Genomic DNA, 24,137 nt, shown 5'->3' with positions numbered 1-24,137 from the left:
GCTAAAAATGGGCTTCGTGAGTTACAATAGCTGAATCCCAGCATCCCCCACAGTTATATTCATCTAATAAGAAGAAATTTCACATTTCTGCCTAGCATATGCAATGGGTGTGTGATTGGAGGGCAGGACCGCAGAACTTGCTTGATCCCCACTACACCTTCCCCTGCACCTGAATCGCTGGCATCTGCATTGCAGTAATAGGTGATGTTTATAAAATACATTTTCTTTGAAGCCATCTCCTCAAGATTTTATTGTAACAATGCCAAATCCCAGACAGCATCACATACCAAGTCTTCTTTGTAAGTTACTTCACCAGAAAAGTTTCACGTGTTATACACATCCTCATCTGATATAGGTTGACACAGTTGAAATCTGTGCCTCCATCAGCATAGGATACTCAGATTCTGCTGTGCATGGCTATCTAATACAAATTTCTTGTAGATGTCTTGGTCTCAGCCGATGAGTAATTCTGTTCCTTTTATTGCACTGATGTTTGTGCGAGTTATTAATTTAAAGCCGTACTTGCAATTTCAGGGAAATGCTTAGTCTGTAAATTATACTCATAAATTTTCCAAGTGGCCTAGCAATTATGCTAGCCCTAACAGGCCTTAGTTGTAGCAACGATTATGCAGCTGATAGAGCATTGGGGTATCCCAGCACTGGGTTCAGCACAGATCAAAGCAAAGCCGATGGTCAGAATGGAGGGGTTCGGTGTCAGATGGAAGGCAGTCAGTGAATCAGACCAATAAGCTAATCCATGCTGAAACGGAGGGGAAAAACCACAAAACCACAACAAAAATTAAGTAGATGGCAGGAAGTAATTCACAGATTGAGTTTCCCAGCCAGGGCCAGGTAGCAGTGATCTGAATATATCAGTGAGTCATTTTAAAGAGGTTTGTTTCTTCTTCCAGAAGCCCTTTTCTGCATTTTATAAAATAGAGAAAACTACCTAGGGTGTCAGTTGAATGACAGAGCTATTTGCACTGTCTTAAGAAATATACAAAATAGAAGGCAAATTCTGCATTCTAAAATATATCACAGACAGTGTGAAGGTTTTATCCTGCAATCACATTAAACACTAGGAAAACCTCTTTTTTGTTTCTCAACATGACAAGCAACCAGCCGCACGCTTTTCAGTTGGGAGAACAAGGATCCTGAAGGAAACCAGTGTTTTAGAGAACCGTTTTACGATCACCAGATGGAGAAGGAGTCTACATTTTAATATTTGTGCACATCTAATCCCACCCCTGTCAATGGGATTTAAAACGCCTACTAATCAATGTGATACATATGGTAGATGTCACGGAGTGACTAATGCGATGTAATGCAGTAGCCACTGTATACAGAGAAGCCTCCCATGTGGCTGTAAACATCTGCTTTTGTTATCAGCGACTCCAGAGCCGTCATAGTTGGCAAAGGGGAAAAACAAAACAAAGGGAGGTTTGCAAAAGAGGCTTCGAGCTTTCATCTACGTGGGGACCCCTGAAGTGAAATGCCCTGTTGGGAGCAAACGGAGCTGTGCATGTTCTCTTTCTGTAGGTATCAAGTAGCTGCCTCTGCCCCCACCAAATGGTTATTCTTAGTTGAAGTGTCCCAGCTTCTACACACAAATCACTCTGACGAAGAGATGGTGAACAGCAGGTTTTTGTGCATGCGTGTGTGAGAGAGAGGAGAGATTTACAATACAAAGATAGCCTGATTTGCTTTAAACTAATGCTCCCATCCATGCTAATGATGTTACTTGTCGCTGGCCGCATGGATCCTCTGACCCAAAAGCCACAGCTCAGGCTGTTGAGAGCGGTGGGTACGTGTGGCGTGGGCTCGTCAAGCTCCCAGCTCCAAGGGAGAGGCTCCTTGCGTGGTCTGGCATGTTGCAGCACAACCTGGAATACCGTCTTTTCCAAGGGGAGTGTCGGGGTATGGACTTCAGCATCACTTGGGCGTATGCCTTTACGGTCCTCACTTCTTCTCTCAAATCTGCAATGCCCGTGTCCAAAAGGTGAACCAGGTCACCTCTGAGATGCTGACGAAATGCCGTTTTCAAGCACAGCGTGTGGACCGTGGTGCCTCGGTGGCCTTTCCGAAACAGCGGGGGAAATTTTCATCATCTTTCATTTGCAAAGTGGATCCTTCAGAGGTGAGGTAGCTCTGTCCAGCTGTGCTGTGTTGTCCCGTGTGATCCCAGGAGGGAGCGACGGAAATGAGCCCACGTCGATTTACTTGTTGAGAGCCTTTTTGCTGGGGCGGGTGTAGGAAGATAGTGCTGCTGTGTGTGAACACGCTTGCTGGCTTGGCAGATGGAACAGTAAGAGGAGAGAAGCTAGGCTCTGCGACGTTACAGCTCCCTGTACCTGAAAACCTGTCAAATGTTTTAAACTAGTGCTGCAATCAAAATACTCACTTGTCATAAACTCTATTTGCAAATTCAGGCACAGGCACTGAGAATTGTGGCAATGATTTGCCCCCATAATCTTCATCTGTTTATAAAATCAGGCTATCTGTTATTTTGATAATACCAGCTGACAAGAATTGTGTGGGTGTGATATTTTAGTATGTTTCCTGCTTCTCGTCGCTTAAAGAGCAAAATCACCCTGAATCCATTGCAATGGAGTATACAGATGGAAAGCGTGATCTAAACTTTAGCCACATCATTGACATTTTTATTCCCTAATGAATGTTATTCTAAGTTAGTTTGTATATGCATGGGGTGTCTTATTTGAATACAGACATGTAATTTAAGTGACTCCCTTTCTGAGTGTTTTGCCCTATTACTAGCTCATGTACCTATTCCTATTTTATATAGTTTTGCTCAAATACTGTAATGCAGTCAGAAAGCTCTTAAAAATACTTTCCATGTAAACGGTTACAGCTGGAATTGGGTACAACACTCTTAAGTATCTTTTTTTTTTTTTTTTTTTAGCTGCATCATTATTCTTCTCCCCCAGCTTTCCCTGAACTTACATGTGTGCATGTCCTCTTCCTCATCTTCATTACCATTGGATGTAATTCTTTCTGGGTAAATCCTCTCTCTTGTGAACTTTTTTTGATATATAGGCTCTTTGTTTTAAGACAGCTGTAGTGTCAGGCCCACCCACGCTGTGCTGTCCCCATTGCTTTGAAGCCAATATTTCAAACATAAAATAGCTGTCAAGTCTTTGCTTCGGTTCCGCTTGCTGGGTATGGCATGAAAACAAAAGTTTTTAAGTTCTGGGCTTTCATCTAAGTGAGCCAAATGAGTAGAAGATTCAAGAATTTCAACTAAGGGCTTGACATGAAAGTTACTTTTGACTAAGAAGTTTAGATAAAGAGAGGAAAGTGCAAGCGGTGTGTGTGCATACCGTATCTCTGTAGCTTTACTAAATTCAAATTAGCTTTTCGGTGGGGTTTGTGCTTGTTTTGTAGGTGAAAAAAAAAAAAAAAGTTTATTTTTGCCCTTATTTAGTCTCTTCAGATTTGGACAGAACTTTGTCTGTAGATTCTGCAGGCTTGGTGTATAGGAGGAGGGAGGGCGGTTTGCGTCCAGACAGTGCAAACTGGCACGGTGTCATTTTGTACTGGACCAGCGCTGTGCTGCCCCACCGGAGTGGTACGGAAATGCTGCCGTGTGAAGTCGTTCCCACGCCAAACCACTTACACAAATCTATTTGCGATCTTTTGCTTTACCCTTCAGAAACCATTGTGAGAGAAGACAAAAACACGACCAGGGGACGCACAAACGTGTTTATCTAGTGGCAAAAGTTTTTGGTGGGTAGGTAGTGCAGTGACGCTCTGCAGGCTGTAGCCTGGGAAGCAATTTCTGTCTACCTGTGAAAGATTTCTTTTACTTAGCATTTTCATAGGACAGCATCTCAAAAGGAAAAGGAAATACTCCTTGCAGTGTACTGATTTACTGTAGTTTAGTGCGAAGGAAGTAACTACCAGGCAAAATTGAAGCCAGATACTAAGCAGCTAGGATTCCCAAATGATTTAACCTGCCTCCGACAGCACATGTAGCATGGCTAGAGTGCTCCAGCTTCAGGAATGTTGATTTCTTTAGGCAAATTCTGATGTAATGACAGAAAAATGGTACTTGATTTTAATTGCATAATGGAGTCTCATTTGTTTTGATAGTCTGTAGAAAAAGCACGTTTACCACGTTCAGGCTCATCTGTGAATCCAGGGCTCAAGGAGTAATTGAATCTGAAGTTCAGGTCCTGGGTTGCTTCTCACAAGAACTGTAATTTTTTTTTTTTCTTTTTTTTTACATTACTGTTTCCTAGCTTCAGAGATTTTGAAGTGAGCTGATTCTCTGATCGTGTATAACTAGCCAACTTGTTTATCCATGGTATTTTACTCATAATCTGTAAACTGTAATCTGTCTGTTGTCACATCCGTTCATGCTGGGAGTAAGGCCAGCATGCCAAAGTAAAAGCAGTTGCAGCAGGTTTTGCTTTACATCTTTCAGGGCGTGTAATTTTTCAGTGAAATGTCTCTTCTGGTATTCAAGTATTTGATAAATTACCAGCCATGTTATTGGTAGAGGAAAACAGTAGTGTATTTTGCTCAAAAGTGTGAGTAAAATGAAGACACCAGAAAGATGTGAATGGCACAATATACTTTGATTATTTGTGGAAGTTTGTATTTGGGTCTATGTTAAGCATTCCTCAAAAATTTCTTGTAATTTCATCTTATGTGATTGTTTAGTATTGATGATGGACTTGATCTGACGCAGAGCACAGATCTGGGTAGTTCCTGCCTATCCATAGCATTGGATGTCCTGAGGACTTTTGCAAGGTGTGTTACGCCCTTGAAGGAAGTGGGATGTATGGAAATATTTAAAAATGTGACTATCTTTGGCAGTGTAAGCCCTGTAACTAATCCAGTCCTATAGCAGCTAAAAGATCAATATGAAAACATACTGCTGGGCTATGGGAAGGGACCTCGTACGAGTGTCATTTGTAATTATGCTTCTTGTCCTTCATTCATTTCTAGGTTTGATCTGCTCTGCTCTCATTGGAGTGGGGTTTAGTCCTGGTTTTGTTTTGTTGCCTCTCTTGTAATGAACAAGCTTTGCTAAGAGTTGAAGAAGCACCCCAGAAACTGAAAGTATGAGTTATTAGTAGCTAATAAATTAGGTCGTAAGCAGTTTTTTGGATAGTACCTCGGAAGCCTAGTCCCTTTCCTTCTGAATTCCCATCTGGGTCAATAGCAAGTCAGATATGATTCTCGCTGGAAGAAAAGTGTGTTTTGGAAGTAAGATAATACATATGAAATTCAGTGTTTTGGTAGCGTTCTGATTTTAGTTGTTTTTAATGTGGTCGTTACTGCAAGCCGTGCCAGCAGAAAGGATGAAGGAGCTCTGGCAGGGATCGCTTCTGGGCTCCTCTCCTTCCCGTGCTCCATCAGCACGGGCTGTCGTGCTGCGTCTGCAGCAGAAAAAGTGGATCGCAGGGGCCAGTGACGGGTTTTTGCAGCAAGCCTTGCGTTACGTCTCTCCTCCATCAAGGCCAGCGTCGGCGCCTGGAGGCAAGGCTTGCAGAGCGGGGTTCGCGGTGCCCACGCGCGAGAGCACGCTCCCAGAGCCACGCGTCCCGGCGGCCAGCTCTTTTGCTCTGGATCATTCCCAGCCGAACGTCCCAGGGTGGTTGCTGGGTGGCTTGAAACGGCGCCGGGTGGGAAAATGCGTTAGTCTGGAAAACACGGGTGTCGCGGCCGGACGGCAGCTGCGACCCGGCGCGTCGCGCGGCAAAGGTAGCTCAGGGCTGACGTTGAAAGCATCCTGCTGGGTAGGGGCAGAGCTGCCTGCGTGTCAGCTCCTTTTTTGATGGCACGGCTCCGGCAGACGCTTGGCTTGTCCCTTCCTTGGGAGAGCAAGGCGAGCGGATCCCCGCAGCCCCCCGCACATGAGGGGCTTCGCGGGGAGAGGGGGAGCGTCTCACGCGAGATTACGCGCTCTCTGAAATGTCCCCCTCTGTTCGAAGGGCGCTGAGATGTTTGGCTATGGCTGATGTCCATGCTTAGCAAACGGGGCTGAAAAAGCAAGTGACTTTTACGGGCCTCCATCTGTCGGAACTGCGGGGTTTTGTTCTGACCAAGTTAAAACTGCTTTACCCTGTGGAGCGTGCCTTGCTTGTAAGATGGAGAGAGACCTGCTAACTCCCCCTCTCAGTGGTTATTTCTCCTATAAAAAGCGCCTGGATGTTGTTATGTCATAAGAGAAGGACAGTTTTCTCTGTATGATTTATTTAATTTGATTAGCTGTTGTCTCTGTTAAACTATGAAATACTCCAAGAGGGAGGCTAGCCGACCTTCCAAGGCGTGCACGAGGAAGTGGAAGGAAAAATAACTGTCCTCTACTGACTCATGGTCTCCAAAAGAATAGAGGAGAAGATGTAAATAATGCAGATATGCTTTATAAAGACAGCAGTTGGAGCAAGCCAAAGTTGCCTCCCATATTTTTCTTTAATTGTGTTATAGGAAATGGTTTTGAATTGTTTTATTTCCTAATAGTCACATCCTTATTAGCCTTGTGTTTTTCCTTCCCATACCCCTCCTGTGGGCTGTGCTGTACGTGGGAATTTCTAGCCTCTAAAACCAAAAAACTTGTGATAGAAAAACAGTTTCTAATTTATAGAATCGTTAGTCTGTTCTTGCCTGCTTGTCTACGTGCACATGCTGAAGTATCCCATGTTTTATTGTTGATGTGGATGATGTTAGAGAGGATTATGCAGACTTTTTAACTGGCTATTTATGATTTTACTGGTCTTCATAAATTAAACACCATCTTTATTTTAGGAAGGACATGTCAAAATGCCAGAGTGAAGGGATTGAGGGGAAGACTCCATTGTTCCCTTCAGATGCAAATTCTTTTCTCCCTCTTTCTGTTCTGCACTTCGTGGGGTGAGTGGCATAGCACAGCTTGCCTGAAGTTTGAGCTCCTTGTTGCAGGGAACCCTGTGACGTTACCTTTGTAGTTAAACGTGAAAATTCCTTTTTTTCTTTTTGCCATTCTCAGAAACCAATGAACTCATAGCAGATTATTCTCACTTGAACCCTGTTTACGTTTTGGAGAAAAGACCGCTGCTGATTTTTTTTCTTTCTCCATAACTGTATACGTTTTCAGTAAAAGCCATCATCTGTGTGCATTCAGAGATTATTCATATTCATTTTGTTTCCCCATTTTATTGGTTTGATTCTTAAATGTTATCAGTGTGTTAGAGCTGAGCTCTTTTAATTCAAATGGCATAATGCCCAATCCTCTGAGATTAGCTGGCAAGCGATTCTGGGCATGGTGCCACCTGGCATTTCTCAGAAAGGGGCTGCTAATAAAACACCGGAAAAAAATAAGATTGTTCCAGACATGCAAACCCCTGAAGTTGCAGGGAGCGAGGAGTGACAGAGCTTTCACAAACACACCCAATATTCTGTGGCATAGGTTGGAAACTGCTCAGGAAATACCATCCTAATACCTCTGCAGAAAAATGATATTGAAGTAAAGGTACTTTGAGTACAAATTATTTTTTCCGTTCTTAAATTTGTGGCTAAAATGCACACTTCTCTTTTTTTTTTTTTGGCATTTTGGCTCCGGCTTGGGCTCTCTGGGGTGCCTGCAGCGCAGCTTGGGCTCCAAGAGCTCGCAGCCTTTTAGGACCTGCAGTTTGTTCCCTTCTGATTTGCCTCACCATGGTGCAGCCCCACAGCTTCCCACAGCACCGTCTTAGGGCTGAAGACCGTATCCTTCCCGGGTCGTCAGCTACAGTGAATCTAGGCAAACCTCTTTGGGATCCTATCTTGAACCTAAAGAAAGTTTGTTGGCTGCAAGAGACTTTGAATGCAGTGTTTCCAACTTAGTGACCGACGTTTTCTGATTATAGCTTTTGTTTCCTTGGAAAACCTCCAAGAAAGCTCAATCCCTGGATAAATAGGTCCCAAGACATTTAGGGCTTTATAGGTCTAGACTAACATCTTAAAACTAGCAGGCTGCCCAAGCAGATTATGCATCATGGTTTTAATATGCTCATGAATTGAAATGCCACTTAACAAGCCAGTTGCCAAATTCTGCACCAGCTGAAGTTTTCTGTACACACTTGAGAGGTGGTCTCGTATACAGCATATAGCAGTAGACTGTAGGGCACTGATTTGCATAAAAAGCCTAGCCAAGAGCAATAAAAAAGAAGTATACAATAAGAAATAGTTCTTCAGTCTAAAGAAAAAGGATTTTTTTTTTTTTTCTTATGGTATTTTGCTCTTCAACTTGACTGTCTGCTTTCTGTATGGAGGGTTAGTACTGGTTGCAGACTAGGAATGCCACTAAGGCAACCTTGAGCAACTGGTTATTTCTTCATGGTTTTCCTTTTGTAGATGGTAGTAATAATATGTCCCGTGTTTCTTCTAAGAAACCACATTTTCCTGTTTTCTGAATGTAATAGAGTATAATCAGATGTACAAACCCTATTGTTTTCTTGCTGGAGCTGCCTTTTGTACTCATCCCCCGTCATCATCCTTATTTTCCAGTGGCTCTGTATAGACTTTAGAAATAATGACAGGGTGGGGGGTGGAGGGAGGCAAAGGGGTCAGATCCATAGTAGCCCTCGGAACGTAAAGACTCGCAAAGCGAGTGGCAAAAATCCAGTTGACTTAAGAGAAGCAGAGATTTTTCATTCTCGGTTTACTGCCACGGCTTCTCCCTGGACCTCGCTCTCCCAGGACACTTCTGTCCTTGCGAGAGTCCCTTAAATTATGTATAATTTGCTCTGTGTATTGCCTGGCCACCGAGTAATGTCAACACAGCGTAAACTTAAAACTGTACAAAACTAAATCTTTTCTTTCGAAAAAAGAGAAGTGATCCAGCGTTCTTTTCAGGTTCAGTCTGACAACAAATAGAGTTTGTATAGGATTCCTGAAGTGGGAAAGGATAGGGAATTATTTATTTACCCTGAGGTCTGCACTAAGCAACCTGGGCTGTCAAGTGAAAATGTGATGATGTAGTTCATAATGTTTTACACAGTTCTTCAAGGCGGGGGGGGGGGGGGGAGGTAACATATGAGGCAGCCATACCGTGCAACAAACAGTTGTGGGTTTGTCAGGAACAGTGAATAGATCTTGAATTCTCGTAGCACGTATGACACTTTTTGAACTATGTTTTTTTGAATCTGGAAAGCCTATTAGGAACCCTGAAGGGAGGATCTGCTCCTTTTAATGTTCTTGCAGATCCTAACTGTTTGCTTGCTTCTAGTTTCGTGGTTATAGACTTGTGTCAGTGTGATTAATGAGAGATGCAAAGTATGCAAAAAAATGGAACAATGAAAGATTTTCCTTCTGCGAGAGACAAGAAGTAAAAAGGCAATACAGTGCTTGTGCTCAGTGATCACAGAAAGCACAACAGTTTCTACTTTCCAGTTGCAGGATCTGACTCCAAACTACATTGACATAGTGCACATGATGCTTATACTAAGTGGATTTGTGAATTTATGGGTTTTATGTTACTATGTTTTCCTATGGCTGGGAATTTTAAAATTTCGCATTAAGTAGCTGAACGTGTGTGGCATGTATGCTGTAGTATGTGCATGCATCAGCTCTGTCAACTGGACGAGAAACTATGCAGAACTGTTTGAAGACTTTTCACACAATCCTTCAGGTTGGATGGCACCGCTGGAGATCGTCTTGTCCAACTCGCCTGCTCCAAGCAGGGTCGGCCAGAGCAGGCTGCTTAAGACTCTCCAGGTATTGAACATCTCTAAGGATAAAGACTTCAGAACTGGTTGATTTTTTTAATTTATATACAGTATGCGTTCGTACGTGATTATGATAAGTAGCTAAGGTTGTGTAATGTTGTGGCTGAAATAGCACCTGTAGTTTCATGACCTTAAGGTTTAGCAGACAAACATTTAGTTTTGTAGAATTTGGAGGGCCTGACCAGCAGGGATTAGTCAGGGTGAGAACTTCCACATCTTCGTGTGCTTGAGGGATGTTGACTGGTTGCTTAGGGATGCGAATAAGGAAATCTGAGCATTCGTCCAGCTGACAGAGCGAGTGGTTAACTTTTTTGATGTAACTTCTTGCAACAAGACCTATTTCTGCTACAGTAAATGGTAACGCGTTGCTGCCCATAGCTGTAAGCTTTTAGCCTACAGCAGGAAATTGGAAATTATTCATGTTTTAGCAGAGGGACTACAAATGTGTGCTGGGAGACTGGCTTTTGCTTCGCAGTAAATGACTGTTTTCATGGGTTGCATCCCAAGAAAAATTGTTTATCGGTATCAGCAGATAGAAGGGGTAGAGAAGAGAGTGTGTCGTCATAGGTGAGTAATGCGGGATCAGTTGAATCACTTGATGCAGCACATCAGGAAAGACTGAGCAGCACGCTCGCGCTATGAATCCCTTTTGCATCAGTATCAGTGCTTGCCTGTCTTTTTCTTGATGGACTTTAGAGCCAGCCCTAATCATCACATTTGTAGTCTTTGAGCTACAACACGCTTTGGACAGTGGACATGATGGTAGCTGTAGCTGAGAAGGATAGTAAAGCGGAAAGAGCAGGAACACAAAATCTTGCATTTCTGAAGAGTTAATTGTAGCTTTCACTTGCTTATAACCTGTGTAAGATTTTTTTTTTGTGAAACTGATATAACCCTGGATTAGGTTAGCAGAGCAGAAGGACCAGAGCTGTGGCCTCGAGGGTCACTTTGTTCTTCCAGTTCTCCATAAACAGGAGGGAAAGGGAGGCACCAATGTGGAAGAACCTTATATTTTGCATAGAGAAACACTTTGCATAGCAGCTGGCTGTATTTATATTACAAATTACAGTTTCCAATCCATGTGGCAATTAAGGTTTTCTTATCTCATAGATCCTCCTAAAAAGAAACTATTGCATTTATATCCATAGAATATGTATAACTAATATATATATGTATATATAAACGTATATAATAGGTGTAATTAATGTGTGTATATACTATGTGTGTGTATAAAGTTGATATTCTCCTGATGAATTAGGTAAGTAGAGCTAGAGCTTTTTACAGCCAGTGACTGAATTAATAACAAACGGAGAAAGATTTAGTATAGCTGAATGCTTTCGTGTGGCTTTGGTCAAATTACTTAGAGGTGGAAATAATCAGCGGTTGAATTAAGCGAGAGGCCTGATACATACTGGAAAACCTCCATCGTCTGTCAGATGTTTTACAACTGTGATGAATGAGTTTGGATAAATAATGCGAACATGTGTTAAACAAGTTCAGGCCAAGTGCCACACGGTACAGTAAACAGAAATTGCACTTGAGGAATGTTTGAAAATATAAATGGATGGTAGGTGGTATGTGGAGAGCACTGTGAGGATAGCCTTTCCTCTAGGGAGGGTAGAAGGAAAACTCTTCTTAGGTGCTTCAGAAATAGCTTTTTATTGCTGTTACTGTTTTTAACAAATGCAGATGTAGAGGTTTGCTCGTCCTAAAAAGAATTGTTTGGGTTGTTAAGCTGCAAACGTGCTATTTTGTGCCCATTGTAAACTTGCCTGGAGACTGCCCTGAACCAGCACAGCACTGAGCCGTATGGAAAGGAACTCAATAGCTTGAGTGACTTTTCATTTAAGTTACTTGTTAGAAAAACTTGATGTGGAGTGGTTGGGGGGAAAAATTAAGCAGGAATCAGTTGAAGTGAGGCTGGGTGTGCTCCAGGGTCTGTCTCGCCTCCATCTCTGCGGATGGTGAGAGGTGAAGAGCGGCTGCCCCGCGGGCAGCGCGCCGTTGCTTGGGGAGGCATCGGCCAGCTTTTGTTTCGAAAGGGAAAATCTGTTGCCAGAGCAGTGGGTGGTTTTGTATATAGGCTTCTCTCACGCTGCTACGTAGGACCTGTGTGGCTAACGCACTTACGCAAACTTACTGATTTCCAAGTGCAACCGAGAGAAGCATTTAGCACAGAGGTTTTTATTTATTGTATTTGTTAATGGGGGTGGAATGATTGCCTAGATATTTGCTTTGTATTCTCTCTCACTCTTACATCCAACCATACTGTTATGGAGCCTACCAGTATCACACATCTCATGCCTGGAAAATCTGGGATATTTTTCACCTGTGAAGATGGAGGAGAGTTTCCAAAAGCAAAGTTCTCACTTGATGAACACAGTCTTTTATCAATAATTTCCTGATGTTACTATGTGTGGCTTTAGGTACTTCCCTTCATCCTAATCGTGGTGCTTAGAAAGTGGAGCAGCATCCTGCTTTTACCGCATTTTTATAAGGGTGTGAAGTACCTAGCTACTTCCACCGCTAAATCTTTGCGGTCTGATGTACAGGTCCTTATGAGAGTATGAAGGTGTATCCCCGCTGCTGGAGAAGCCTTTATATTCGCAACAGTCTGAGTAGTAACAAAAAATAGCAACTGAAGGACAAATAAATTGCGCGGCAGTAAAGGGCAGCAACTGCAGTGTTCTTTTGCAGGGCCGTCGGGCGCAGCACGTGAAGCTTGAGCGTGTTGGCTCCCGCGTGGTGTTACTTCCCTTCCCGGCGCGTTATCCTCTATCGCGGTGCCTGTGCTGTGTCCTCGGGCTGCCTGTTCACGTCCCTCTTGCCGTAAGGTGACGCAGCAGCGATGTGCCGGCCACCCGACACGTGCCAAGTGTGACCCAGGAGATGGCGAGGCGCGCGGCGCAGCAGCGGTAGAAATGTTCGGCAGACAGCAGGGACCTCGGAGCTTCCCCAGGCTGCTGCTGGCGAGGACCGGCCACGTGCTTGACCCGGCATCCCCGTCAGATGCGATTCACGCGTTGGCATGGATTTAGCTCGAGATCGTAGTGGTTCTGTTCCGGTTTATTCCTGGGGTTTTCTTTACCTCTGCGTTGCCAAAATGGTGCATTTTTCATGTGTCCCAGCAATTGCAGAATGATGGGAAACTTGCTGACCCTGAATTACTTTGACATCTGCTAAAAGTATTTGTGCTGCACTCTGTCCTTCCGCACATCTGATATTTCTTCACTCCCTCTCTGGTGCAAATCAGCCTCTGTTAACTTAATTTCTGTTAATTTAACTTTATCCTTCAAGTGTCCTAAAGAAGCATCCTTCAAGAACCCTAAAATGCATGAAGACACATGGAAAAAGACAGATCAAGTTATTTGAACAAAGCTGGTTAACTAGCCTAATGTTTTTGTCTGAAATCACATCTGCTAGGAACTATGAGACTATTACTTATGGGATTGTTCTTTGCTGCGTGACTGTAATACTAAAGCAAAACCAAGTCTTTGTGTGTTGAAATGCTCTTTTTCCTCTTTACTCAAAATCAGTAGAGCCTCAGTTGAATTGCTGTGTCTGGGTTTGGGCACTTAAAGATGTGAATTCATCAGAGGATGTACACAGGAACGAGAAGGACTATCAGAGGTTTAAGAAAGATGAGCTACAAGTAAAGTTGTTTAACGTAAGGAAGAGGCTGTTATATGGAGACGTTACAATAGTTTTCAGACTGAGGAGGTCTGAAAATAAAATTTAAATTTTAAAAAATTATTTTAGAAATCAATATTATCATCAGTAAACATAGTGAAATATTGAAATAAATATCCTGGAGATGCTGTGGCATTTCCATTGGAATTCTTTGATTATTCTGGGTTTTAATTAATTTTGGGAAAAAAATCCTATAGATGAAGCTCCACTGGAGTTGGGTCCCCCCCTCTAGAAGCATTCCAGAAGGGATCTTCATGACTGTGTGGCTGATGCTTCTGGGTGATGCTGAATTACAAATAAATATTAATCCTTAATATATATTGTACGTCTCAGTCGCAGGCGCATCTACTGTTTTTTGTATGCAAGGATTTTGTGGTGGATGCTTGGTCTTGGCCGCTCCGAACGCTCAAAAACCCCCAGTGTTGAGTTGGAACCTGTTGCCCCCAGCAGCATGGCTGTGAGTCTCACATGCACGTAGGCAATGCAGGCTGAGGTATTTAAAGATGCACACACCACTGCAATCGCTAGCAGCAGTCTGAGGAGAAGCAGCTTTATCAGATTTTCACCATCAGCTTCTGCTGATGCTCTTTTGCCTGTTGCCTTGCTATCAGGTTAGTGGTCCATACTTGTTGTCTAAATTTCCAAACAACCTTTGGTGGGGTCGAATGCATACACTTAATTAGGAGGCTGCATCCTCTGAGGTCTGAAGGCTGGTAAGTCCTGATGCACTCCCTGAGGATGGGCTGGGATCACTGGAACAACCTAGTCTTGGAGATAATCTCTGACATATTTTGGCATGTCTTATGCAACAGTAAAACTTGGTCTGAACTTGAAGCTCAGGAGCTCATTCACGTTCTTGGAACAAACCTGTGACGTCTTTGTGCTCAGATGTTTTGCCTCTTGCCAAGCTGTCAGCACAGATAAGGCATCCATAATTCTAGGGATAACGGGTGTGTGCCTAAATATTTTGTCTTTTTTTTTGGTGATAGGTTGCTATAATTTGTTTGTTGCTCTTTGTTTACTAATACTGATTGAGCATGCAGGGCAGCACGTTGGCACTGTTTTTAAATGGAATAAGACCAGAAAACTCGAATCATGACTAGCATGTTGTTATTAAGTACTTGTAATCGAAGAGGCACTGATATGCTTGCTCAAGCACATGCATGCAAGTCAGCAATTTGGAGACCTAGTTGTAAACTGAAACAAACGTTAAAGATTGGCCTCAACACACATTTTTTTTTATGATTATTTTTTAGCCTTAGACTGGTTACAGTAATCTCTAAAGAAAGCAGTATGTTCTTCTATATTATTTTCTTTTCTAGCAATTTTCCCTGGCCCCATTCTCTTGAATTATGTAACCTATATTTTAGTATAACAACTACTTTCCTACTGCATTACTCTCTAGGGAACAATTTTGCATTAGTAGGGGGATGAACAAGATGACCTCTTAAGTCTTTTCCATCACCGCTTGCTGTAATACGGTGCTGTAATATTTGACCTTGTTACGCAGCCTTTTCCCTTCTGTAACCCTTTGACTTTTACAGAAGAGCAGTCACAGCGTTTTTTGGACATTCAGAAGTGCCCTTCTTTGAAGTTATCAACCCGAAGTACTGTTTCCTGCTCTTCAGAACTAAAGAGCATATTAGTTCCTTTTGCATTCGAGTGGAGACGACCTGTATAAATAAATCATTGCAGGGAAGTACGCTACAGTGCCTGTTCCATAGCTGGAATGAAGAGGCTGAAAAGGCAGAGGATCTTTATTTTGTTAATATGTTGGCAAGGCTGTAACTTTCGAATATGCCTTTCTGGTGTTGCTTTTTATTTCAAGGAAGGAAGGAGGACCGAGCTGCTTGGGCAGTCTGTTCTAGATCTGTACTTTATCCATGGACCTACACAGTGTACTTACTTCACTGCTGTTGCTTCCAACAGCAGGCTTTCCCCGTGTGTCCAAAGTTATCAGTAGGTATCAGACTGGATGGGAAATGTAACTGTAAAGGGGAATTCTGCATTCTAGCTTGCAAAATGTCCCATTCTAATTTTTACTTCATAATTTAAGTAAAACCTGCTCTCCTGTTGTGCTCTCCTGCTGCTGGGCTTACTTATTGCTTATGTCCTTTTTTCCACAGCAGCAGTAGAAGGCAACTGAGACAGGTTTCTGCAGTATGGAGTTGGGAAAACAGCAGCAAGCACAGAGGTATAAAGCTAAGGGAAAAAGTACTAGCCCTTTCTGTCAGCCAGCTTCACCCTGCTCTCAGCCTACACCAGCTTATACATCCTTTCACTTGCTTATGAGTAAGCAGGGCCTTAATACACTAAGTAAGTTTGAAATGGAAATAGCGAAAGGAAGTTTTGACTCCCTCAGTTTTTATCATCTTAGCATAATGCAGTGCAACAGAGAGTACCAGCTTCCATAGCTGTAACTCCCAGGATCCAGCAGATGAAAACCGAGGTTTCCTTTTGCACTTAACTATATAAACGCTTGCTGCATTTTAGCATCTCCCTTTAGCATAAATCATTGGCATTTGTTTGCCGTAATGTGTACAGATAGTGTGACAAATGTTCTTCCTAGTTCCACATGCATGTGGATGGGTCTACAGGAACAAAGGGACAGAAATTGAGAGTTTTGCGAAGGGGAAACTCTGGCTAATGGTTTCTCCGTGACACATGGTTTGCTTGAAGCCAAGCAGAATAATCAGAAGTTTGGTAGAAGTGGTCGAGAGGAGAGATCAGTTTAGACCAGTTAGGCTCCCAGGGTGGACTGTGATGAAGACTGGAAAGCCCCTGCTACCAGCTATAAGTGTAAAAACCTCCTTCTTTTAAATCTCACTGAATTACTTAGATGTTGCTGTAGTTTATCTGTATGTTGATAATGAATTTCAAGCATTGCCTAGAACCTGGAACCAAGGGTGGGGGAGTCTCCAGGGCGTTCAGGAATTACGTGTTCAGAAAGAAAAGGACCTACCCTGAAAGAATGACTTCTCTCTCTGTTTTACACAAGTGATTCAGTTTCTCACTCAGTCTTTACGTACTTCCTAATAAGTTTAGTTCTCTGTACGTGATCGTTTCAGCATTACTGCTTTCTTTTAAGTATTACTGTTTTCATCTTAGTGACACTCCAGACCTTCACCTCTCCTGCTGTGTGTTCTCCCTCCTACTGACTCCTCTCTGCTTTTCTGTACTTCTCTTTGTGTTGTTTCTCTGTTGTCGCGTGTCTCTGATTCCTCATCCTCAGGGTCGTTGCTTTTTCTCCTCGGTCCTCTGGAGTTTTCTTATTGTTACTCCTTTTCCCACAAATGATTGAATCTCATTTCATCTCTCTTGGAAATACAGGAGCAAGAATCGGGGTATGCTTCATGGGGAGGACACTTGCACCTGGAGGAGTGGCTACATTTGTCACTGAATTTAAATGTATAATTGTTCCTGTGCTGACAGTTTTATGTTAATTCCCTCGTGATAGAAGTTAGGATGTTTGGCGCTTCAGAGAAACGTTCAAAAAAGGTTAGCTCCAGTCCTCCTTCCCGAAGTGGGGTTTCTGCCCTGTGTGCTCTCCCCGTGGAAATCCAGGGGACCGTTTGTGCCCCTTGCTTCTTGCAGCAGCAGGAAAGCAGACTTCGGCCCTTAAAGAGGCAGGAAACTCATTAGGCACGAGTGTACAGAATTGCTCTGAAGTGCAGGCTGTATCGGGTATTTTTCATTCCCGGTGGAGATCCCACCGTGGAGTTCTCCCTGCTTGCCTGTCCAAAGCCACGGGCTCCCTGGGGTTTGCAGGTGGCTCTTTGCACCCTCTGCTTTAAGCCTCTGCCAGTGCGGTTTTAGGGTACGGGATAGGAAAGGATGTCCAAGGCTATTTTTTGGCTTTCCCTCCTCCCACTCCCCACCTGCAAGTCCTTTACGGAGAAAGGGAATAAGGATGCAAGCTAGAAGGGGAGTTCTTCTCATGTGCGGGCGTAATAGGATCCTCTCCCCACAAAGGATCCCACTCTCCCCGCGGGGGCAAAGGACCCTGCTCGCTGAGGGGACCCACTGTCTCACATAATTAGCTAAGCAGCTGCTGCGTGTCTGAATGAAAAGGAGGGCAGGGAGGTTTTGCTCTGACGGGGAGCCGGAGCGGCATTCCTTGGAGGCAGCCTGCACATTCCTCCAAAGCAGTCGGCACTGACGGCGACGTGGGCTCGGCGCTGCGCAGCCAGGCTTCCCCACGTTTGTACGCGGCCACTTGCTTGGCCTCGGGTCCTTTATTGTAGGAAAACTCCTTTTCCTCGCTAACTGCTAATCGTTTATCCCTGGATCAGCGGGAGAATATATAGCTTGAGTATACATGTGATGCGTTGCACTAATTAATGCACAACCAACTATTTATAGAGAGAAAATAAGATCAGATTTGAGAAAGAATGAAGATTTGTAATATGCAAAATGAAGTAGTCTCAGCAGAAGCAGCAACTGTGTTAATGCAATAGGGAGCAATGTGCCTGTGAATGAATCCCTTCTCCGTGTATTTTCTAGGGGGTCTGGGACGAAAAGGAGAGTGCCTTGTCTGGCCAACACGTTTATGACTAGCTTTTGTGGACAAAAGCAAAACTAAAAAGATAGCCTGTTCTTGGCACAGGACCAGGTCTCTTCTTAGAGGACTGCTTTAATTTGTTTGACATACAGTGAAAGACTGGCACACTGCACTAATTAGTTTTATATACAGTTGTTTTATAGATCTGCAGCACTATATGCACCCGGGGGCCCACTCGAGTAACCCAGTGAAGTCTACCAGGCTGCTTCCTGAAACCTGTTCACAGGATTGGACCCCTATGCCTGACTACTTGCTGTGCTGCTCAAATTTTTACCCAGTTTTATAATTGTGTAAATCCATTCAGACAGAATAACACCCATTTAAAACTGGAAGAGTGTAGTAATAAACTTGGAAGTGCAGTACTTGGCATTCGCAGAAAGATTTTTTTTTTTTATTGTTATAAACATTTTTTTTTTGTTCTCCCCCCCCCCCCCCCCCATCAGTGCTGGTGGAAACCTAGGCAGTTCATTTAAATTCTGAGAGACTATTGCTATTACTTCTATCACTAATATTTCTTCCTAGTGAGCACTTAATGTTTTATTTATTGTTGCAGGGACAAGAATTAAGTTTTTAGTTTCTAAGTACTAGCCCGTTTGCAAGTGGCTAGTGGAGGCCAGAGAATATTGCTACTTCTGTCCCATGCAAGGACTTTAGAAATGAATGGCAGGAAATGTTTCAAATGTTGTTTAATTAGGTCTGCACTAGGTACCCTGCTAATGTAATCAAACATGGAGTTAATCTCCCTTTTATGTTTTTGTAAGGAAAGGAGCTTCGTCTTGAAATTATAGTTTAAAGAAAAGAGGCATGGATGGGAGACGTGGAGGTCATTCAGGCAGCAGCAAGTGAAGCAGAGCAACTCCCATTTGTGTTCAGCCAGATGTTCACGAGCCTTTGCCAATAGCTCAAAAGGCTGATGCTACATAAATTACTATATCCCAGGGACTAATTCAATGGGTGTGATGGAAGAGGAAGGGAGGAGGATGGTACCCTGTCGGTCAGAGGTCAGGTGTAACACATGGGACTGAACCAAGCAATATTCAGCCAATTCTGTTTTTTCTTTCATTATTGTGGATTGAAAACACTCATTTTCCCATAGAAAGCAGAAGAGAAGTCAATACTTTTGTTAATATAAAGACCAATTATTATTTTCTTTAATAAGTCCCTTTTCCCGTGTAGTCGAAAGAGTTTAATACCCAATGAAATTTGAGCTTCTGATGGTCATCTTTGAAAACATAGAATCCCCTTTGAAAGCTACCAGTGGTCCCATAAAATAAAGATCTTTAAAGGCTTCTCTTGCTTTCTGAAAAGATGCCGATTGCAAACCAAACTGCCTTGCCTCCACCTCCACGTTTGTACCAAATTCACGTAGAGACGTCCCTTTTCACCTAGCATGAATTGTTTCCCTTTCCAGGAGAGTTATTTTTACAAAAGTAGAAGCAAACAAAAACCCGGAGTAATAAATAATGGTTTTCTTTTAGAGTGTGAAGCCTTCTCTCAACCAAAGTGTGCTGCCTTTGCAAGAAAATAGGCAGTTGTGGGTTGCTCTCTCACGTGTGTCCATCTGTATCACAAGCCTGGTTATCTTTGACACTCTGCCTGTAGAAAGAAGTGGTAAGCTAAGGGAATCTCTTTGTCTTTCAAGGATATACACCTACCCGTTATGATGTGAAAGATAATTTTAACAAATGTGACTCTCGCTTGTCACAGAAAGGTAAATAAAACTTAAGGCCATACCAGTATCTGGTTTTCTATCAGATAGTTTCACAAGATTTGACTCTGATTTTGAATATTTGAGGTTGGCGGTGCTGATGCTTATTAATTTCTCAGGATGTCCTACAGTCTACAGATAAAAACCAGGGTTTCAAGGTTAATGGAGTAATAGCTCAGCATCCCAAACAGCATTGCTCCATCAGTGGGAAGCCCATGGAGGGACAAGAGTGCTTGCTTTTTTTTTTTTTTTTTTTTTTTTCCTCCATAAAATAAAAAAATAAGCAGTGCCCTCTAGTGTTAGTTAACATCAGAGGGAACCACCAGGGGAAATTTTCTATCATCTTGCTATCTTCAGTTAAACCTATTTCACAGCCACAGATGCAGCTATTTCTTGAAGGAAAGTAGTAAAAAAGAACTGCAATAGCACAGCTTATCAGGACATAACTGTCAGAAATGTCATCAATAAGTAGATACAGTCAGGTATCTCAAACTCCCTGACCTGTTTTATCTTCTCTAATCTTGAAATGTGCGAGTGTAGTATGTCTTCAACCTGTACCAGACCTGGGCAAGGATGAGAGATATGTTTTACCAACGGGCCAGAGACTTCTGAACGTTCAGGGAGAGATGTAGCAGTGAGTGTTCCTGCTTGAAGTTCAGAGTTTCAATTTCTGGCATAAAGCAGTCCTGGTGTACGCGTATTCAAGCTTATCTACAACACGTTACAACAAGGCAGTGAGCAGGTAGGTCTTTTGGGCTGTCCTTGGAGCACCTCAGAATTTTTTGCTTCTGGTGATAGTAGCAGGTTGGACTCCTGTTTCAAAACCACAGGCATCCTTTGTTTCAGTTAAGGACAACTCTGCCAGGGATGCAGTGTGGGAATTACAGTCACCTCTGTGCTTTAGCATGGAAGGCTATTTCTCAGTCTGTTTAAAAGAGGGCAACACTTTAAATTGCTAATGTAAACCAGCAAGCATTAAAAAGCATTTGCTCTCTGGTTTCTGAATTGTCTTCAGTGTGAAAACATGGTGAGCAAACGTGCCTTTCCCTCTCTGTTTTTTTAATTTGATTTTCTACCATAGAGAAAGAGCTCACGAGTGATTATTGCCTTTCAGTTTCTGCTGATGCATTTTCATAGCCTTGGTTGCAGTCTGGGGCTTTTGGGATGAGCCCCAGGGTCCCTGTGGTGTTAAAGCTGCTGTTGACAAATGGGAATCCTGTAAGGCCTTGAGAGCATCCTACTGAGTGTCCCTGAGCTGTAATCTGGTGTGTGTTTTTATCATTTTCTGAAAAACGGCACGCAGAAATACAATACAAGTACAAGGTTTTATAAGGTGACCCGTGCAGTACCTTGGCTTATGCAGGGTTTCCTGCCCTGGGGGAGGTTCGCCTTGGACTGCGGTTTTCTAAACCAAAACATCTTCTGAGGTGGCATGATGCTGAGGAGTGGCAGTCTCAGTGTCCTCCTTGGGTTATGCTCTGTGAATGTTTCTGATGGCTGCCGGCACGATAAGAAGTGGGTGCCGAGACTTACGTAGACGGTCAGTATATTGCCCATGTGTAAGAATATCAGGTGAAGAGGTTAGGAGCTTGTATTTCTGAGCTGATTCAATAAGATCAGCTCCACATGAGGAGGGATCTGTGACTGTGCATTGTCTCTGTGTAGATTGCTGTGCCCTGGTAGCAGATACCAGAAATGAGATGACTTACCTGGACTGTTGCTCCTCAAAAGGGGTGTCAGACCCGCTCAAGCATTTGCGATGCGTGCTGCTGTCTTGTTGCCGCTGCTGTTGCCAAACTTCATACTTCTTCATACATTGATTCTTCAGCTCTAATGGTAGACCCCTTTTTAAGCTGCAGTTAATAACTTCTGTCCTCTTTGCTACATGTGAGCAGGGAGAGCATTGTTTTTGCCAATTGCCAAGGATGATGTTATGCTCTGTGAAAAGACCAAGGAGAATAATGTTCGGCATTGTTCCTCTGAGACGTACCAAAAATCTGCACGCACCAATGAAAGCAACCAGCGTTATGGTATCATAACAATGGTTCGTTAGGACTTTACCGCGGGCCGGGATGATGATTGTTCCTGTTTAAGACCGAGACCAACAGATGGCATTTGTTAGGACATTGATATTTACGTACAAAGTTGCCAACACTTTAAGAAGTGGTGCCTTTCTTAATTAAGTTGATAATGTACTGCCTTGTTTGGAGAGATTCTGCTTGTAATGATGCTGGTGAATTATGAATAGAGGGAAATTAGTAATAACAAATGCCAGATGGAGGTGTCTTTCAAAGAGGAATATTTTGTGTAATATGGCATGTAAAGTTGACAGACCAGGTCTTAAAAGACCTTTATTATTCTTTAAGCTTTCCTGACAAAATTACTCTTTATCCTGCCAAGAAATGTAGTTTCACATGCCAGTGCATTTTTAAGCGAGAGTAATTAAAGTATGCCTCTAAGTTTATGGCTTGAAGTGAAATCGTTCCTCCAATGTTTTGTCAGGAATCTATAAACAGTGCCAGGAAGGAGACAACTTATGACAACAATAGATTTGCCAATTCTACATGTTCTGCCTTTAAAATCAGAGGCAATTAGGGATGAACAAAACTACTTTCAAAGTTTACCAAAAAAAAGTGTAAGTTTTGCTGAAGTTTTACTTCACATTTTTTCTTTGGTTGACAATGACTTGGGAATAAGAGACGTTTTTCCAAAATTAAAACCTGCCTTCTTTGATTGAAGAAAAAAATGATTACTGAGTTGTAAGTGCATTGAATCCTCAAATGCTAGGCCTTTTTTGTTACTTCCTGAGAGAAGGAAATAAAATTGATTTTGTAGTGTAAAGTAGTAATTAAAGAGAAGTAGACAAGGGAAAGTAAGAAATAAAACTTTGGGGGTTGATATTTCATTTCTCAGAATATTCCCACTCCACGGGCGTTCCAGCTTTGATCTCATGACATGCTGGCTGCTGTCCGTTGCAGAGAAGGTCCTTCTGTGATGATCTGTAGGTGAGGCAAAGTGTGTCATGGGAGGTGACCGTGAAGATTTGATTTTCCTTTGTAATTGTCCTCAGATTGCGTTAGTGTAATAAAATTCAATTTGGGACTGTAGAAGCGTTGCATATAGTCTTTCTATCAGATATGCCAAACGTTGTAGACCAGGAAGACTTGAAGAGCATACCTTCCGCTCCATCCTTCCATAGTCACAAATCACTTCCAATATGCAATAATTAACTCGAGATGTACACTCCAAGACTTCTTCCAAAGGCACAAATGTTTTGGCAGGGTTCAGAAAGGTAGCGGAGGAGTTGCTTTTGTTGTCTTTAAATTATTTCTACAAGTATGCATTAATATGGGAATAAATGAAGTAATATATTTCAGTATTGGATGATGAAGAGAAGGCTTCTGCTTCATTTAGAAAAAGATCAAGATCAGTTTTCATGAGAATAAAACACTGTTTTGAATTATGCTTAGAACAGACTGTCCGACTATTTCTGGTATTAATGTTCATTGCCATTGCAAAAAGGATTTAACAATAGAAAGATGAGAACATGAGAAAAGAATGTCTAGAGGGAAGGCAGTCAAGGATGGGATTCAGTGGCTCTAGCTTTGATAACAATAGCAAAGAGTGCTCTCAGTTGAGTCTTTTGAGACTAATCTGGTACTGTCAATAAACCCTAAATTTACCTTAATGCAGAAAGAGCAGTATTTCTAGGCATTTTCAAAAACTCCGTAGGGCATTGCCTCTCACTGATCTCATTAAAGCTACCGTGAATTCACCTGGGAGATGCCATCTGCAGTTATGGACAACTAAACCCTGGTTTTACTTCACATTTTTAATGAATGAGTCCTGTATATATAAAAGATAAAGCTGCTTTCTTTAACAGCAGTCTACCTAGTGAGAAATGAGCACTATGACTCTTCCACTCCAACTCTTTTGAAAACCCTACTACTTTTTTGCCCTGTTGTCGGTTTTGTTTATGCTGAACTTCTTTCTGTTGCTTTTTTTTTCCCCAGAAAAACTTTACAATTCCAATGGACGGGAGCTGAGACGGGCACTTTTCTCCTTGAAACAAATATTTCAGGTGAGCAAATAATGGCTGTCCATTCTGTGATTTGAACGTGAATTGAATTTCTTTTTTTAACGTAGGGAATAATTTACAGTTTCTGGCAAAAGTGAATTTTAAGACTTCATTTGTAATGTGCAATTAGCCAATTGCTTCTTAGGGTCTTTTCTCTTTATGGTCTACAAGCTTTTTCCTGTCCCTTCAGTGTGTCTGAAGGCAGGACCAGATGTGGAGTTATGGCAGAGTTAGTGGTTGGAACCTGCCAGGAAAGGAGAGAAGAAAATTGGGACTCTTACGTGGAAACTTAGGCTGCTCATTAGACAGTGGCATAGTTCCGTATCAGGAAGACCGGGAGGGGGATGTGAAAAGAGGAGCTAGGAAACCACGGGTTGGGGTGATGGC

General features: G+C 42.6%; 1 protein-coding gene across 10 annotated transcripts in view; it reads left to right on the top strand.

The window, feature by feature from the left end:
• FHOD3 (formin homology 2 domain containing 3) overlaps positions 1–24,137 on the top strand; it is a 397,395-nt gene that overhangs the window by 157,173 nt on the left and 216,085 nt on the right. For all 10 annotated transcript variants that reach the window (XM_030011913.2, XM_030011904.2, XM_030011902.2 and 7 more), the window contains exon 4: positions 23,686–23,753. In XM_030011913.2, the coding sequence (XP_029867773.1) occupies positions 23,686–23,753 (68 nt within the window). The remainder of the gene's footprint in view (positions 1–23,685; positions 23,754–24,137) is intronic.

Source organism: Aquila chrysaetos, chromosome 4 (assembly GCF_900496995.4).
Source record: "Aquila chrysaetos chrysaetos chromosome 4, bAquChr1.4, whole genome shotgun sequence".
In the NCBI taxonomy this organism is placed as follows: domain Eukaryota; kingdom Metazoa; phylum Chordata; class Aves; order Accipitriformes; family Accipitridae; genus Aquila; species Aquila chrysaetos.
This window is presented reverse-complemented; position numbering and strand designations above follow the sequence as displayed.